The following is a 17,829-nucleotide window of genomic DNA, read 5'->3' as shown; positions in this document are numbered from 1 at the left end:
TTGGGTTGGTAGGACAGACAGGAGCTAGTGTTGGGTTGGTAGGACAGACAGGAGCTAGTGTTGGGTTGGTAGGACAGACAGGGAGCTAGTGTTGGGTTGGTAGGACAGACAGGGAGCTAGTGTTGGGTTGGTAGGACAGGCAGGAGCTAGTGTTGGGTTGGTAGGACAGACAGGGAGCTAGTGTTGGGTTGGTAGGACAGACAGGGAGCTAGTGTTGGGTTGGTAGGACAGACAGGGAGCTAGTGTTGGGTTGGTAGGACAGACAGGGAGCTAGTGTTGGGTTGGTAGGACAGACAGGGAGCTAGTGTTGGGTTGGTAGGACAGACAGGAGCTAGTGTTGGGTTGGTAGGACAGACAGGAGCTAGTGTTGGGTTGGTAGGACAGACAGGAGCTAGTGTTGGGTTGGTAGGACAGACAGGGAGCTAGTGTTGGGTTGGTAGGACAGACAGGAGCTAGTGTTGGGTTGGTAGGACAGACAGGAGCTAGTGTTGGGTTGGTAGGACAGACAGGGAGCTAGTGTTGGGTTGGTAGGACATACAGGAGAGTGTTGGGTTGGTAGGACAGACAGGAGCTAGTGTTGGGTTGGTAGGACAGACAGGAGCTAGTGTTGGGTTGGTAGGACAGACAGGGAGCTAGTGTTGGGTTGGTAGGACAGACAGGAGCTAGTGTTGGGTTGGTAGGACAGACAGGGAGCTAGTGTTGGGTTGGTAGGACAGGCAGGAGCCAGTGTTGGCAGGACAGACAGGAGGTAGTGCTGGGTTGGTAGGACAGACAGGAGCCACTTGGGTTGGCAGGACAGAGAGGAGCAGTGTTGGGTGGTAGGACAGACAGGGAGCTAGTGCTGGGTTGGTAGGACAGACAGGAGCTAGTGTTGGGTTGGCAGGACAGACAGGAGCCAGTGTTGGGTTGGTAGGACAGACAGGGAGCAGTGCTGGGTTGGTAGGACAGACAGGAGCCAGTGTTGGGTTGGTAGGACAGACAGGGAGCTAGTGTTGGGTTGGTAGGACAGACAGGAGCAGTGTTGGGTTGGTAGGACAGACAGGAGCCAGTGTTGGGTTGGTAGGACAGACAGGAGCTAGTGTTGGGTTGGTAGGACAGACAGGAGCTAGTGTTGGGTTGGTAGGACAGACAGGGAGCTAGTGTTGGGTTGGTAGGACAGACAGGAGCTAGTGTTGGGTTGGTAGGACAGACAGGGAGCTAGTGTTGGGTTGGTAGGACAGACAGGAGCTAGTGTTGGGTTGGTAGGACAGACAGGGAGCTAGTGTTGGGTTGGTAGGACAGACAGGAGCCAGTGTTGGGTTGGTAGGACAGACAGGAGCTAGTGTTGGGTTGGTAGGACAGACAGGAGCCAGTGCTGGGTTGGTAGGACAGACAGGAGCCAGTGTTGGGGTAGGACAGACAGGAGCCAGTGCTGGGCTGGAGGACAGACAGGAGCCAGTGTTGGGTTGGTAGGACAGACAGGAGCCAGTGTTGGGTTGGTAGGACAGGCAGGAGCTAGTGTTGGGTTGGTAGGACAGACAGGAGGTAGTGTTGGGTTGGTAGGACAGGCAGGGAGCCAGTGTTGGGTTGGTAGGACAGACAGGGAGCTAGTGCTGGGTTGGTAGGACAGAGAGGAGCCAGTGTTGGGTTGGTAGGACAGACAGGAGCCAGTGTTGGGTTGGTAGGACAGACAGGAGCCAGTGCTGGGCTGGCAGGACAGACAGGAGCAGTGCTGGGTTGGTAGGACAGACAGGAGCCAGTGTTGGGTTGGTAGGACAGACAGGAGCCAGTGTTGGGTTGGTAGGACAGACAGGAGCCAGTGTTGGGTTGGTAGGACAGACAGGGAGCTAGTGTTGGGCTGGTAGGACAGGCAGGAGCTAGTGCTGGGTTGGTAGGACAGACAGGGAGTAGTGTTGGGTAGGACAGGCAGGGGAGTGTTGGGTTGGTAGGACAGGAGCCAGTGTTGGGTTTAGGACAGAGAGGAGCCAGTGTTGGGTTGGTAGGACAGACAGGGAGCTAGTGTTGGGTTGGTAGGACAGACAGGAGCTAGTGTTGGGTTGGTAGGACAGACAGGAGCTAGTGTTGGGTTGGTAGGACAGACAGGAGCTAGTGTTGGGTTGGTAGGACAGACAGGAGCCAGTGTTGGGTTGGTAGGACAGACAGGAGCCAGTGTTGGGTTGGTAGGACAGACAGAGGTAGTGTTGGGCTGGTAGGACAGGCAGGGAGCTAGTGTTGGGTTGGTAGGACAGACAGGAGCTAGTGTTGGGTTGGTAGGACAGAGAGGGAGCTAGTGTTGGGTTGGTAGGACAGACAGGGAGCTAGTGTTGGGTTGGTAGGACAGACAGGAGCTAGTGTTGGGTTGGTAGGACAGACAGGAGCAGTGTTGGGTTGGTAGGACAGACAGGAGCTAGTGTTGGGTTGGTAGGACAGACAGGAGCCAGTGTTGGGTTGGTAGGACAGACAGGAGCTAGTGTTGGGTTGGTAGGACAGACAGGGAGCCAGTGTTGGGTTGGTAGGACAGGCAGGAGCTAGTGTTGGGTTGGTAGGACAGACAGGGAGCAGTGTTGGGTTGGTAGGACAGGACAGGGGAGCAGTGCTGGGTTGGTAGGACAGACAGGGAGCTAGTGTTGGGTTGGTAGGACAGAGAGGGAGCTAGTGCTGGGTTGGTAGGACAGACAGGAGCCAGTGCTGGGTTGGTAGGACAGACAGGAGCTAGTGTTGGGTTGGTAGGACAGACAGGGAGCCAGTGTTGGGTTGGTAGGACAGACAGGAGCTAGTGTTGGGTTGGTAGGACAGACAGGAGCCAGTGCTGGGTTGGTAGGACAGGCAGGAGCCAGTGTTGGGTTGGTAGGACAGACAGGAGCCAGTGTTGGGTTGGTAGGACAGGCAGGAGCTAGTGTTGGGTTGGCAGGACAGACAGGGAGGTAGTGTTGGGTTGGTAGGACAGGCAGGAGCTAGTGTGGGTTGGTAGGACAGACAGGGAGCTAGTGTTGGGTTGGTAGGACAGACAGGAGCTAGTGTTGGGTTGGTAGGACAGACAGGGAGCTAGTGTTGGGTTGGTAGGACAGACAGGGAGCTAGTGTTGGGTTGGTAGGACAGACAGGAGCTAGTGTTGGGTTGGTAGGACAGACAGGAGCTAGTGTTGGGTTGGTAGGACAGACAGGAGCTAGTGTTGGGTTGGCAGGACAGGCAGGGAGCTAGTGTTGGGTTGGTAGGACAGACAGGGAGTGCAGTGTTGGGTTGGTAGGACAGGCAGGAGCTAGTGTTGGGTTGGTAGGACAGACAGGGAGCTAGTGTTGGGTTGGTAGGACAGAGAGGGAGCTAGTGTTGGGTTGGTAGGACAGACAGGAGCTAGTGTTGGGTTGGTAGGACAGACAGGAGCCAGTGTTGGGTTGGTAGGACAGACAGGAGCTAGTGTTGGGTTGGTAGGACAGACAGGAGCTAGTGTTGGGTTGGTAGGACAGACAGGGAGCTAGTGTTGGGTTGGTAGGACAGAGAGGGAGCTAGTGTTGGGTTGGTAGGACAGACAGGAGAGTGTTGGGCTGGTAGGACAGGCAGGAGCCAGTGTTGGGTTGGTAGGACAGACAGGAGCCAGTGTTGGGTTGGTAGGACAGGCAGGGAGCTAGTGTTGGGTTGGTAGGACAGACAGGGAGCTAGTGTTGGGCTGGTAGGACAGACAGGGAGCCAGTGTTGGGTTGGTAGGACAGACAGGGAGCCAGTGTTGGGTTGGTAGGACAGACAGGAGCTAGTGTTGGGTTGGTAGGACAGACAGGAGCTAGTGTTTGGGTTGGCAGGACAGACAGGGAGCCAGGTGGCAGGACAGTGTTGGCAGAGACAGACAGGAGGCAGTGCTGGGTTGGTAGGACAGGCAGGGAGCCAGTGTGGGGTTGGCAGGACAGACAGGAGGTAGTGTTGGGTTGGTAGGACAGGCAGGAGCCAGTGTTGGGTTGGTAGGACAGACAGGACAGTGACTGGGTTGGTAGGACAGACAGGAGCTAGTGTTGGGTTGGTAGGACAGACAGGAGCCAGTGTTGGGTTGGTAGGACAGACAGGGAGCCAGTGTTGGGTTGGCAGGACAGACAGGGAGCTAGTGTTGGGTTGGTAGGACAGACAGGAGCCAGTGTTGGGTTGGTAGGACAGACAGGAGCTAGTGTTGGGTTGGTAGGACAGACAGGGAGCCAGTGTTGGGTTGGTAGGACAGACAGGGAGCTAGTGTTGGGTTGGTAGGACAGACAGGAGCTAGTGTTGGGCTGGTAGGACAGACAGGGAGCCAGTGTTGGGTTGGTAGGACAGACAGGGGCCAGTGTTGGGACAGGACAGACAGGAGCCAGTGTTGGGTTGGTAGGACAGACAGGAGCCAGTGCTGGGCTGGTAGGACAGGCAGGAGCCAGTGTTGGGTTGGTAGGACAGACAGGGAGTAGTGTTGGGTTGGTAGGACAGACAGGAGCCAGTGTTGGGTTGGCAGGACAGTAGGAGGACAGAGACAGGACAGACAGGAGCTAGTGTTGGGTTGGCAGGACAGACAGACAGACAGAGAGCAGTGCTGGGCTGGCAGGACAGACAGGGAGGTAGTGTTGGGTTGGTAGGACAGACAGGAGCCAGTGTTGGGTTGGTAGGACAGACAGGGAGCCAGTGTTGGGTTGACAGGACAGACAGGGAGCAGGGTTGGCAGGACAGACAGGAGCTAGTGTTGGGTTGGTAGGACAGACAGGGAGCTAGTGTTGGGTTGGTAGGACAGACAGGAGCCAGTGCTGGGTTGGTAGGACAGACAGGAGCCAGTGTTGGGTTGGTAGGACAGACAGGAGCCAGTGTTGGGTTGGTAGGACAGACAGGAGCCAGTGTTGGGTTGGTAGGACAGACAGGAGCCAGTGTTGGGTTGGCAGGACAGACAGGGAGCCAGTGCTGGGCTGGTAGGACAGACAGGAGCCAGTGCTGGGCTGGTAGGACAGACAGGAGCCAGTGCTGGGCTGGTAGGACAGACAGGGAGCTAGTGTTGGGCTGGTAGGACAGACAGGAGCCAGTGCTGGGTTGGCAGGACAGACAGGAGCTAGTGTTGGGTTGGTAGGACAGACAGGAGCCAGTGTTGGGTTGGTAGGACAGACAGGAGCCAGTGTTGGGCTGGTAGGACAGACAGGAGCTAGTGTTGGGTTGGTAGGACAGACAGGAGCCAGTGTTGGGTTGGCAGGACAGACAGGAGCCAGTGTTGGGTTGGCAGGACAGACAGGAGCCAGTGTTGGGTTGGCAGGACAGACAGGAGCCAGGTCAGGACAGGCAGGAGCTAGTGTTGGGTTGGTAGGACAGACAGGGAGGTAGTGTTGGGTTGGTAGGACAGGCAGGGAGCTAGTGTTGGGTTGGTAGGACAGACAGGAGCCAGTGTGGGTTGGTAGGACAGAGAGGAGCTAGTGTTGGGTTGGCAGGACAGACAGGAGCCAGTGTTGGGTTGGTAGGACAGACAGGAGCCAGTGTTGGGCTGTAGGGACAGACAGGGAGCCAGTGTTGGGTTGGTAGGACAGACAGGAGCTAGTGTTGGGTTGGCAGGACAGACAGGAGCCAGTGTTGGGTTGGTAGGACAGGCAGGGAGCCAGTGTTGGGTTGGTAGGACAGACAGGGAGCTAGTGTTGGGTTGGTAGGACAGGCAGGAGCCAGTGTTGGGTTGGTAGGACAGACAGGAGCTAGTGTTGGGTTGGTAGGACAGAGCAGGAGCCAGTGTTGGGTTGGTAGGACAGACAGGAGCCAGTGTTGGGTTGGTAGGACAGACAGGGAGCTAGTGTTGGGTTGGTAGGACAGACAGGAGCAGTGTTGGGTTGGTAGGACAGACAGGAGCCAGTGTGGGTGGTAGGACAGACAGGAGCCAGTGTTGGGTTGGTAGGACAGGCAGGAGCTAGTGTTGGGTTGGTAGGAGGACAGACAGGGAGCCAGTGTTGGGTTGGCAGGACAGGCAGGAGCCAGTGCTGGGTTGGTAGGACAGACAGGAGGTAGTGTTGGGTTGGAGCTAGGACAGACAGGGAGCTAGTGTTGGGTTGGTAGGACAGACAGGGAGCTAGTGTTGGGTTGGTAGGACAGACAGGGAGGCAGTGTTGGGTTGGTAGGACAGACAGGGAGCCAGTGTTGGGTTGGTAGGACAGACAGGAGCTAGTGTTGGGTTGGTAGGACAGACAGGAGCCAGTGCTGGGTTGGCAGGACAGACAGGAGCCAGTGCTGGGTTGGCAGGACAGACAGGGAGCCAGTGTTGGGCTGGCAGGACAGACAGGGAGCCAGTGTTGGGTTGGTAGGACAGGCAGGAGCCAGTGTTGGGTTGGTAGGACAGACAGGGAGGCAGTGTTGGGTTGGTAGGACAGGCAGAGGGAGCTAGTGTTGGGTTGGTAGGACAGACAGGGAGCCACAGTAGGACAGAGAGGGAGCTAGTGTTGGTAGGGGTTGGTTGGTAGGACAGACAGGGAGCTAGTGTTGGGTTGGTAGGACAGACAGGAGCTAGTGTTGGGTTGGTAGGACAGACAGGAGCCAGTGTTGGGTTGGTAGGACAGACAGGAGCCAGTGTTGGGCTGGTAGGACAGGCAGGAGCTAGTGTTGGGTTGGTAGGACAGACAGGGAGCTAGTGCTGGGTTGGTAGGACAGGCAGGAGCTAGTGTTGGGTTGGTAGGACAGACAGGAGCTAGTGTTGGGTTGGTAGGACAGAGAGGGAGCAGTGTTGGGTTGGTAGGACAGACAGGAGCTAGTGTTGGGTTGGTAGGACAGACAGGAGCTAGTGTTGGGTTGGTAGGACAGACAGGAGCTAGTGTTGGGTTGGTAGGACAGACAGGAGCTAGTGTTGGGTTGGTAGGACAGACAGGAGCTAGTGTTGGGTTGGTAGGACAGGCAGGAGCTAGTGTTGGGTTGGTAGGACAGACAGGAGCTAGTGTTGGGTTGGTAGGACAGGCAGGGAGCTAGTGTTGGGTTGGTAGGACAGACAGGAGCTAGTGTTGGGTTGGTAGGACAGACAGGGAGCTAGTGTTGGGTTGGTAGGACAGACAGGGGAGCCAGTGTTGGGTTGGTAGGACAGACAGGAGCCAGTGCTGGGTTGGTAGGACAGACAGGAGCTAGTGTTGGGTTGGTAGGACAGACAGGGAGCTAGTGTTGGGTTGGTAGGACAGACAGGGAGCTAGTGTTGGGTTGGTAGGACAGACAGGAGCCAGTGTTGGGTTGGTAGGACAGACAGGGAGCCAGTGTTGGGTTGGCAGGACAGGCAGGAGCCAGTGCTGGGTTGGTAGGACAGACAGGGAGCTAGTGTTGGGTTGGTAGGACAGGCAGGAGCTAGTGTTGGGTGGTAGGACAGACAGGGAGCTAGTGTTGGGTTGGCAGGACAGAGAGGGAGCTAGTGTTGGGTTGGTAGGACAGACAGGAGCTAGTGTTGGGTTGGTAGGACAGACAGGGAGCTAGTGTTGGGTTGGTAGGACAGACAGGAGCTAGTGTTGGGTTGGTAGGACAGACAGGGAGCTAGTGTTGGGTTAGGACAGACAGGACAGTGTTGGGTTGGTAGGGCAGGAGCTAGTGTTGGGTTGGTAGGACAGACAGGAGCCAGTGTTGGGTTGGTAGGACAGGCAGGGAGCTAGTGTTGGGTTGGTAGGACAGACAGGAGCTAGTGTTGGGTTGGTAGGACAGACAGGAGCTAGTGTTGGGTTGGTAGGACAGACAGGAGCCAGTGTTGGGTTGGTAGGACAGACAGGGAGCTAGTGTTGGGTTGGCAGGACAGACAGGAGCTAGTGTTGGGTTGGCAGGACAGACAGGAGCTAGTGTTGGGTTGGTAGGACAGACAGGAGCTAGTGTTGGGTTGGTAGGACAGACAGGGGAGAGTGTTGGGGTTGGTAGGACAGACAGGGAGCTAGTGTTGGGTTGGTAGGACAGACAGGGAGGTAGTGTTGGGTTGGCAGGACAGACAGGAGCTAGTGTTGGGTTGGTAGGACAGACAGGAGCTAGTGTTGGGTTGGTAGGACAGACAGGAGCTAGTGTTGGGTTGGTAGGACAGACAGGGAGCTAGTGTTGGGTTGGTAGGACAGACAGGAGCTAGTGTTGGGTTGGTAGGACAGACAGGAGCCAGTGTTGGGTTGGTAGGACAGACAGGAGCTAGTGTTGGGTTGGTAGGACAGACAGGAGCTAGTGAGCTAGTGTTGGGTTGGTAGGACAGACAGGGAGCTAGTGTTGGGTTGGTAGGACAGACAGGAGCTAGTGTTGGGTTGGTAGGACAGACAGGGAGCTAGTGTTGGGTTGGTAGGACAGCAGGGAGCTAGTGTTGGGTTGGCAGGACAGACAGGGAGCTAGTGTTGGGTTGGTAGGACAGACAGGAGGCAGTGTTGGGTTGGTAGGACAGACAGGAGCTAGTGTTGGGTTGGTAGGACAGACAGGGAGCCAGTGTTGGGTTGGTAGGACAGACAGGAGCTAGTGTTGGGTTGGTAGACAGACAGAGCAGTGTTGGGCTGGTAGGAGGAGCTAGTGTTGGGTTGGTAGGACAGACAGGAGCTAGTGTTGGGTTGGAGGACAGACAGGAGCTAGTGTTGGGTTGGTAGGACAGACAGGGAGCTAGTGTTGGGTTGGTAGGACAGACAGGGAGCTAGTGTTGGGTTGGTAGGACAGACAGGGAGCTAGTGTTGGGTTGGTAGGACAGACAGGGAGCTAGTGTTGGGTTGGCAGGACAGACAGGAGCCAGTGTTGGGTTGGTAGGACAGACAGGAGCTAGTGTTGGGTTGGTAGGACAGACAGGAGCTAGTGTTGGGTTGGTAGGACAGACAGGGAGCCAGTGGTTGGTAGGACAGACAGGGAGCTAGTGTTGGGTTGGTAGGACAGACAGGAGCTAGTGTTGGGTTGGTAGGACAGACAGGGAGCCAGTGTTGGGTTGGTAGGACAGACAGGGAGCTAGTGTTGGGTTGGTAGGACAGACAGGAGCCAGTGTTGGGTTGGTAGGACAGACAGGAGCTAGTGTTGGGTTGGTAGGACAGGCAGGGAGCTAGTGTTGGGTTGGTAGGACAGACAGGGAGCTAGTGTTGGGTTGGTAGGACAGACAGGAGCTAGTGTTGGGTTGGTAGGACAGACAGGAGCTAGTGTTGGGTTGGTAGGACAGACAGGGAGCTAGTGTTGGGTTGGTAGGACAGACAGGAGCTAGTGTTGGGTTGGTAGGACAGACAGGAGCTAGTGTTGGGTTGGTAGGACAGAGGGAGCTAGTGTTGGGTTGGCAGGACAGACAGGAGCTAGTGTTGGGTTGGTAGGACAGACAGGAGCTAGTGTTGGGTTGGTAGGACAGACAGGGAGCTAGTGTTGGGTTGGTAGGACAGACAGGGAGCTAGTGTTGGGTTGGTAGGACAGACAGGAGCTAGTGTTGGGTTGGTAGGACAGACAGGGAGCTAGTGTTGGGTTGGTAGGACAGACAGGGAGCTAGTGTTGGGTTTAGGACAGACAGGAGCCAGTGTTGGGTTGGTAGGACAGACAGGAGCTAGTGTTGGGTTGGTAGGACAGACAGGGAGCTAGTGTTGGGTTGGTAGGACAGACAGGGAGCTAGTGTTGGGTTGGTAGGACAGACAGGAGCTAGTGTTGGGTTGGTAGGACAGACAGGAGCTAGTGTTGGGTTGGTAGGACAGACAGGGAGCTAGTGTTGGGTTGGTAGGACAGACAGGGAGCTAGTGTTGGGTTGGTAGGACAGACAGGAGCTAGTGTTGGGTTGGTAGGACAGACAGGGAGCTAGTGTTGGGTTGGTAGGACAGACAGGAGCTAGTGTTGGGTTGGTAGGACAGACAGGGAGCTAGTGTTGGGTTGGTAGGACAGACAGGAGCCAGTGTTGGGTTGGTAGGACAGACAGGAGCAGTGTTGGGTTTAGGACAGACAGGAGCCAGTGTTGGGTTGGTAGGACAGACAGGAGCCAGTGTTGGGTTGGTAGGACAGACAGGGAGCTAGTGTTGGGTTGGTAGGACAGACAGGAGCTAGTGTTGGGTTGGTAGGACAGACAGGAGCTAGTGTTGGGTTGGTAGGACAGACAGGAGCTAGTGTTGGGTTGGTAGGACAGACAGGGAGCTAGTGTTGGGTTGGTAGGACAGACAGGGAGCTAGTGTTGGGTTGGTAGGACAGACAGGGAGCTAGTGTTGGGTTGGTAGGACAGACAGGAGGTAGTGTTGGGTTGGTAGGACAGACAGGAGCCAGTGTTGGGTTGGTAGGACAGACAGGAGTAGTGACAGGACAGACAGGAGCTAGTGTTGGGTTGGTAGGACAGACAGGGAGCTAGTGTTGGGTTGGTAGGACAGACAGGGAGCTAGTGTTGGGCTGGCAGGACAGACAGGAGCCAGTGTTGGGTTGGTAGGACAGACAGGAGCCACAGGACAGACAGGAGCCAGTGCTGGGTTGGCAGGACAGACAGGAGCTAGTGTTGGGTTGGTAGGACAGACAGGGAGCTAGTGTTGGGTTGGTAGGACAGACAGGAGCTAGTGTTGGGTTGGTAGGACAGACAGGAGGTAGTGTTGGGTTGGTAGGACAGACAGGAGCTAGTGTTGGGTTGGTAGGACAGACAGGGAGCCAGTGTTGGGTTGGTAGGACAGACAGGAGCCAGTGCTGGGACAGGACAGGCAGGAGCTAGTGTAGGACAGACAGGAGGTAGGTTGGTAGGACAGACAGGAGCCAGTGTTGGGTTGGTAGGACAGACAGGAGCTAGTGTTGGGTTGGTAGGACAGACAGGAGCTAGTGTTGGGTTGGTAGGACAGACAGGAGCTAGTGTTGGGTTGGTAGGACAGACAGGAGCTAGTGTTGGGTTGGTAGGACAGACAGGAGCTAGTGTTGGGCTAGTGTTGGTAGGACAGACAGGAGCTAGTGTTGGGTTGGTAGGACAGACAGGAGCTAGTGTTGGGTTGGTAGGACAGACAGGAGCTAGTGTTGGGTTGGTAGGACAGACAGGGAGCTAGTGTTGGGTTGGTAGGACAGACAGGAGCTAGTGTTGGGGTTGGTAGGACAGACAGGGAGCCAGTGTTGGGTTGGTAGGACAGACAGGGAGCTAGTGTTGGGTTGGTAGGACAGACAGGGAGCTAGTGTTGGGTTGGTAGGACAGAGAGGAGCTAGTGTTGGGTTGGTAGGACAGACAGGAGCTAGTGTTGGGTTGGTAGGACAGACAGGAGCTAGTGTTGGGTTGGTAGGACAGACAGGAGCTAGTGTTGGGTTGGTAGGACAGGCAGGGGAGCTAGTGTTGGGTTGGTAGGACAGACAGGAGGTAGTGTTGGGTTGGTAGGACAGACAGGGAGGTAGTGTTGGGTTGGTAGGACAGGCAGGAGCTAGTGTTGGGTTGGCAGGACAGACAGGAGCCAGTGTTGGGTTGGTAGGACAGAGAGGAGCTAGTGTGGGCTGGTAGGACAGACAGGAGCCAGTGTTGGGCTGGTAGGACAGACAGGAGCTAGTGCTGGGTTGGTAGGACAGACAGGAGCCAGTGTGGGTTGGTAGGACAGACAGGAGCTAGTGTTGGGTTGGTAGGACAGACAGGAGCCAGTGTTGGGTTGGCAGGACAGACAGGAGCCAGTGTTGGGTTGGTAGGACAGACAGGAGCCAGTGTTGGGTTGGTAGGACAGGCAGGAGCTAGTGTTGGGATGGTAGGACAGACAGGAGCCAGTGTTGGGTTGGTAGGACAGACAGGAGCCAGTGTTGGGTTGGTAGGACAGGCAGGAGCCAGTGTTGGGTTGGTAGGACAGACAGGACAGTGCTGGGCTGGTAGGGACAGGAGCAGTGTTGGGGTTGGTAGGACAGACAGGAGCCAGTGTTGGGTTGGTAGGACAGACAGGAGCAGTGTTGGGCTGGTAGGACAGACAGGGAGCTAGTGTTGGGTTGGTAGGACAGACAGGGAGCTAGTGCTGGGTTGGTAGGACAGAGAGGGAGCTAGTGTTGGGCTGGTAGGACAGACAGGAGCCAGTGTTGGGTTGGTAGGACAGACAGGAGCTAGTGTTGGGTTGGTAGGACAGACAGGAGCTAGTGTTGGGTTGGTAGGACAGACAGGAGCTAGTGTTGGGTTGGTAGGACAGGCAGGAGCTAGTGTTGGGATGGTAGGACAGACAGGAGCCAGTGCTGGTAGGACAGACAGGAGCCAGTGTTGGGTTGGTAGGACAGGCAGGGAGCTAGTGTTGGGTTGGTAGGACAGACAGGAGGTAGTGTTGGGTTGGTAGGACAGACAGGAGCTAGTGTTGGGGTTGGTAGGACAGACAGGAGCTAGTGTTGGGTTGGTAGGACAGACAGGAGCTAGTGTTGGGTTGGTAGGACAGACAGGAGCCAGTGTGGTTGGTAGGACAGACAGGAGCCTAGTGTTGGGTTGGCAGGACAGACAGGAGCCAGTGTTGGGTTGGTAGGACAGACAGGGAGCTAGTGTTGGGTTGGTAGGACAGACAGGAGCTAGTGTTGGGTTGGTAGGACAGACAGGAGCTAGTGTGGGTTGGTAGGACAGACAGGAGCCAGTGTTGGGTTGGCAGGACAGACAGGAGCCAGTGTTGGGTTTAGGACAGACAGGAGCTAGTGCTGGGTTGACAGGACAGACAGGAGCCAGTGTTGGGTTAGGACAGACAGGAGCTAGTGACAGGACAGACAGGAGCCAGTGTTGGGTTGGTAGGACAGAGAGGAGCTAGTGTTGGGTTGGTAGGACAGACAGGGAGCTAGTGTTGGGTTGGTAGGACAGGCAGGAGCCAGTGTTGGGTGGCAGGACAGACAGGAGCCAGTGTTGGGTTGGTAGGACAGAGAGGGAGCTAGTGTTGGGATGGTAGGACAGACAGGAGCCAGTGTTGGGTTGGCAGGACAGACAGGAGCCAGTGTTGGGTTGGTAGGACAGGCAGGAGCCAGTGTTGGGTTGGTAGGACAGACAGGAGGTAGTGTTGGGTTGGTAGGACAGACAGGGAGCTAGTGTTGGGTTGGTAGGACAGACAGGAGCTAGTGTTGGGTTGGTAGGACAGACAGGAGCTAGTGTTGGGTTGGTAGGACAGACAGGGAGCTAGTGTTGGGTTGGTAGGACAGACAGGAGCCAGTGCTGGGTTGGTAGGACAGACAGGAGCCAGTGTTGGGTTGGTAGGACAGACAGGAGCTAGTGTTGGGTTGGTAGGACAGACAGGAGCTAGTGTGGGTTGGCAGGACAGACAGGAGCTAGTGTTGGGTTGGTAGGACAGACAGGGAGCCAGTGTTGGGTTGGCAGGACAGACAGGAGCCAGTGTTGGGTTGGTAGGACAGACAGGAGCCAGTGTTGGGTTGGTAGGACAGACAGGAGCTAGTGTTGGGTTGGTAGGACAGACAGGAGCCAGTGCTGGGTTGGTAGGACAGACAGGAGCCAGTGTTGGGTTGGTAGGACAGACAGGGAGCTAGTGTTGGGTTGGTAGGACAGACAGGGAGCTAGTGTTGGGTTGGTAGGACAGACAGGGAGCTAGTGGTTTGACAGGACAGGTGTTTCACTGCACTGACCCTTTTTGCACTTACTCTTTTGACTCATCATATACACTGCTGCTACTGTTTATTATCTATCCTGATTTCCTACGAACTTTATTCTTACCTATATGTCCACATTGTATTGCCTTGTTCCCCTGCAAATCGACTTGGCAGTAGTACCCTGTGTCCTATTTATTGTTACTCATTGTGTATTTATCTCCTTGTGTTATTATCTCTGCATTATTGGGAATGGCCCGTAAGAGAGCAATTCACTGTTAGTCTACACCTGTTGTTTACGAAGCATGTGACAATTTTTGGGGAGGATTGATAATGACAAAGCCATCTGCAGTTCTAAATCTGTCCACTAGACAGCAGTATAACCTGTTCCATCCACGTTCCGTTGTCTGTCTGTCTATGTAATGCACTACATGGCCTGAGCTCCATGTTGCCGTAGTCTAATTGGATGTCCATGGTGCTGTCTTATTAGGGCTGATTGAACACATGGACAGCAGTCACTCTCCTGGCAGCCTCTCTAACCTTCTCCCTGTCTCTCTCTCTCCCTCCATGTCTCTCTGCCTCTCTCTGTCTTTCTTTCTCTCTGTCTTTCTTTCTGTCTCTCTTTCTCTCTGACCTCTTTCTGTCTCTCCCTGTCTCTCTGTCAATTCAATTTCAATTTAAGGGGCTGCATGGGAAACATATGTTTACATTGCCAAAACAAGTGTCTGTCTCTCTCTCTCTCTCTCTCTCTCTCTCTCTCTCTCTCTCTCTCTCTACCTGACTTTATCCAGAGTAGCATTGTAGCTACAGTGGGGCAAAAAAGTATTTAGTCAGCCACCACTTGTGCAAGTTCTCCCTCTTAAAAAGACGAGAGAGGCCTGTAATTTTAATACCTATGATGAAAATTACATCTCTCATCTTTTTAAGTGGGAGAACTTGCACAATTGGTGGCTGACTAAATACTTCTTTGCCCCACTGTATTTATACATTTACATAGAATATAGCTGTTTCATTCAGACCTACCTCCCACTGAAATGGCATGGTGTAGTGGATATACAAGGTTTTACTATACATGCCTACACGTGATTGTGTATGTTTGTCTGAGTGTTTCAATGTATTTGTTTGTGTGTGCGTGTTTTGTGTGTGCGTGTTTTGTGTGTGCGTGTTTTGTGTGTGCGTGTTTTGTGTGTGCGTGTTTTGTGTGTGCCTGTGCGTGAACACATGTCCTCCAGAGACGTTTTCGTGGAAGAAGGTAGAGCCGCAGGGTAAAGGTCCGTGCCCCAGGAGGAGACAGTGCTGTTGCATGGTGGGAGATCGGATCATCCTGTTTGGAGGAACCAGGTAAGAGGGTGTAGTGTTGAGTACACATTGTAGTAGTTGGTAGTAGTAGTTAGTAGTAGTGTTTAGGACACGTAGTAGTAGTGTTTAGGACACATAGTAGCAGTGTTTAGGACACACAGCAGCAGTGTTTAGGACACATAGTAGTAGTGTTTAGGACACGTAGTAGTAGTGTTTAGGACACGTAGCAGCAGTGTTTAGGACATGTAGTAGTAGTGTTTAGGACACGTAGTAGTGTTTAGGACACGATTAGTAGTGTTTACGACATGTAGTATTTAGTACACCTTAGTAGTAGAAGTAGTAGTAGTGTTTAGGACACGTAGTAGAAGTTAGGACACATAGTAGTAGTGTTTAGGACACATAGTAGTAGTGTTTAGGACACATAGTATTAGTGTTTAGGACACATAGTATTAGTGTTTAGGACACGTAGTAGTAGTGTTTAGGACACGTAGTAGTGTTTAGCACACGTAGTAGTAGTAGTGTTTAGGACACATAGTAGTAGTAGTGTTTAGGACACATAGTAGTAGTAGTGTTGTTTAGGACACGTAGTAGTAGTGTTTAGGACACGTAGTAGTAGTGTTTAGGACACGTAGTAGTAGTGTTTAGGACACGTAGTGTTTAGTACACTTAGTAGTAGAAGTAGTAGTAGTGTTTAGTACACTTAGTAGTAGTGTTTAGGACACGTAGTGTTTAGTACACTTAGTAGTAGAAGTAGTAGTAGTGTTTAGTACACATTGTATTAGTGTTTAGGACATGTAGTGTTTAGGACATGTAGTGTTTAGGACATGTTGTAGTCAAATCAAATCAAATCAAATCAAATTTATTTATATAGCCCTTCGTACATCAGCTGATATCTCAAAGTGCTGTACAGAAACCCAGCCTAAAACCCCAAACAGCAAACAATGCAGGTGTAAAAGCACGGTGGCTAGGAAAAACTCCCTAGAAAGGCCAAAACCTAGGAAGAAACCTAGAGAGGAACCGGGCTATGTGGGGTGGCCAGTCCTCTTCTGGCTGTGCCGGGTAGAGATTATAACAGAACATGACCAAGATGTTCAAATGTTCATAAATGACCAGCATGGTCGAATAATAATAAGGCAGAACAGTTGAAACTGGAGCAGCAGCACAGTCAGGTGGACTGGGGACAGCAAGGAGCCTTCATGTCAGGTAGTCCTGGGGCACGGTCCTAGGGCTCAGGTCAGTTGAAACTGGAGCAGGAGCATGGCCAGGTGGACTGGGGACAGCAAGGAGTCCTCATGTCAGGTAGTCCTGGGACATGGTCCTAGGGCTCAGGTCCTCCGAGAGAGAGAAAGAAAGAGAGAAGGAGAGAATTAGAGAACGCACACTTAGATTCACACAGGACACCGAATAGGACAGGAGAAGTACTCCAGATATAACAAACTGACCCTAGCCCCCTGACACATAAACTACTGCAGCATAAATACTGGAGGCTGAGACAGGAGGGGTCAGGAGACACTGTGGCCCCATCCGAGGACACCCCGGACAGGGCCAAACAGGAAGGATATAACCCCACCCACTTTGCCAAAGCACATCCCCCACACCACTAGAGGGATATCTTCAACCACCAACTTACCATCCTGAGACAAGGCCGAGTATAGCCCACAAAGATCTCCGCCACGGTACAACCCAGGGGGCAACCCAGACAGGCCGACCACAACAGTGAATCAACCCACCCAGGTGACGCACCCCCCAGGGACGGCACGAGAGAGCCCCAGCAAGCCAGTGACTCAGCCCCGTAACAGGGTTAGAGGCAGAGAATCCCAGTGGAAAGAGGGGAACCGGCCAGGCAGAGACAGCAAGGGCGGTTCGTTGCTCCAGAGCCTTTCCGTTCACCTTCCCACTCCTGGGCCAGACTACACTCAATCATATGACCCACTGAAGAGATGAGTCTTCAGTAAAGACTTAAAGGTTGAGACCGAGTTTGCGTCTCTGACATGGGTAGGCAGACCGTTCCATAAAAATGGAGCTCTATAGGAGAAAGCCCTGCCTCCAGCTGTTTGCTTAGAAATTCTAGGGACAATTAGAGGCCTGCGTCTTGTGACCGTAGCGTACGTGTAGGTATGTACGGCAGGACCAAATCAGAGAGGTAGGTAGGAGCAAGCCCATGTAATGCTTTGTAGGTTAGCAGTAAAACCTTGAAATCAGCCCTTGCTTTGACAGGAAGCCAGTGTAGAGAGGCTAGCACTGGAGTAATATGATCAAATTTTTTGGTTCTAGTCAGGATTCTAGCAGCCGTATTTAGCACTAACTGAAGTTTATTTAGTGCTTTATCCGGGTAGCTGGAAAATAGAGCATTGCAGTAGTCTAACCTAGAAGTGACAAAAGCATGGATTAATTTTTCTGCATATTTTTGGACAGAAAGTTTCTGATTTTTGCAATGTTACGTAGATGGAAAAAAGCTGTCCTCGAAATGGTCTTGATATGTTCTTCAAAAGAGAGATCAGGGTCCAGAGTAACGCCGAGGTCCTTCACAGTTTTATTTGAGACGACTGTACAACCATTAAGATTAATTGTCAGATTCAACAGAAGATCTCTTTGTTTCTTGGGACCTAGAACAAGCATCTCTGTTTTGTCCGAGTTTAATAGTAGAAAGTTTGCAGCCATCCACTTCCTTATGTCTGAAACACATGCTTCTAGCGAGGGCAATTTTGGGGCTTCACCATGTTTCATTGAAATGTACAGCTGTGTGTCATCCGCATAGCAGTGAAAGTTTACATTATGTTTTCGAATAACATCCCCAAGAGGTAAAATATATAGTGAAAACAATAGTGGTCCTAAAACAGAACCTTGAGGAACACCGAAATGTACAGTTGATTTGTCAGAGGACAAACCATTCACAGAGACAAACTGATATCTTTCCGACAGATAAGATCTAAACCAGGCCAGAACTTGTCCGTGTAGACCAATTTGGGTTTCCAATCTCTCCAAAAGAATGTGGTGATCGATGGTATCAAAAGCAGCACTAAGGTCTAGGAGCACGAGGACAGATGCAGAGCCTCGGTCCGATGCCATTAAAATGTCATTTACCACCTTCACAAGTGCCGTCTCAGTGCTATGATGGGGTCTAAAACCAGACTGAAGCATTTCATATACATTGTTTGTCTT

General features: G+C 53.2%; 1 protein-coding gene across 1 annotated transcript in view; it reads left to right on the top strand.

The window, feature by feature from the left end:
* The window catches only part of klhdc3 (kelch domain containing 3), a 166,218-nt gene that overhangs the window by 75,685 nt on the left and 72,704 nt on the right, over positions 1–17,829 (top strand). Inside the window, exon 8 of the mRNA XM_052477433.1 lies at positions 14,601–14,709. Within this exon, the coding sequence (XP_052333393.1) occupies positions 14,601–14,709 (109 nt within the window). The remainder of the gene's footprint in view (positions 1–14,600; positions 14,710–17,829) is intronic.

The sequence above is a fragment of the Oncorhynchus keta genome, chromosome 24 (assembly GCF_023373465.1).
Source record: "Oncorhynchus keta strain PuntledgeMale-10-30-2019 chromosome 24, Oket_V2, whole genome shotgun sequence".
Lineage (NCBI taxonomy): Eukaryota > Metazoa > Chordata > Actinopteri > Salmoniformes > Salmonidae > Oncorhynchus > Oncorhynchus keta.
This window is presented reverse-complemented; position numbering and strand designations above follow the sequence as displayed.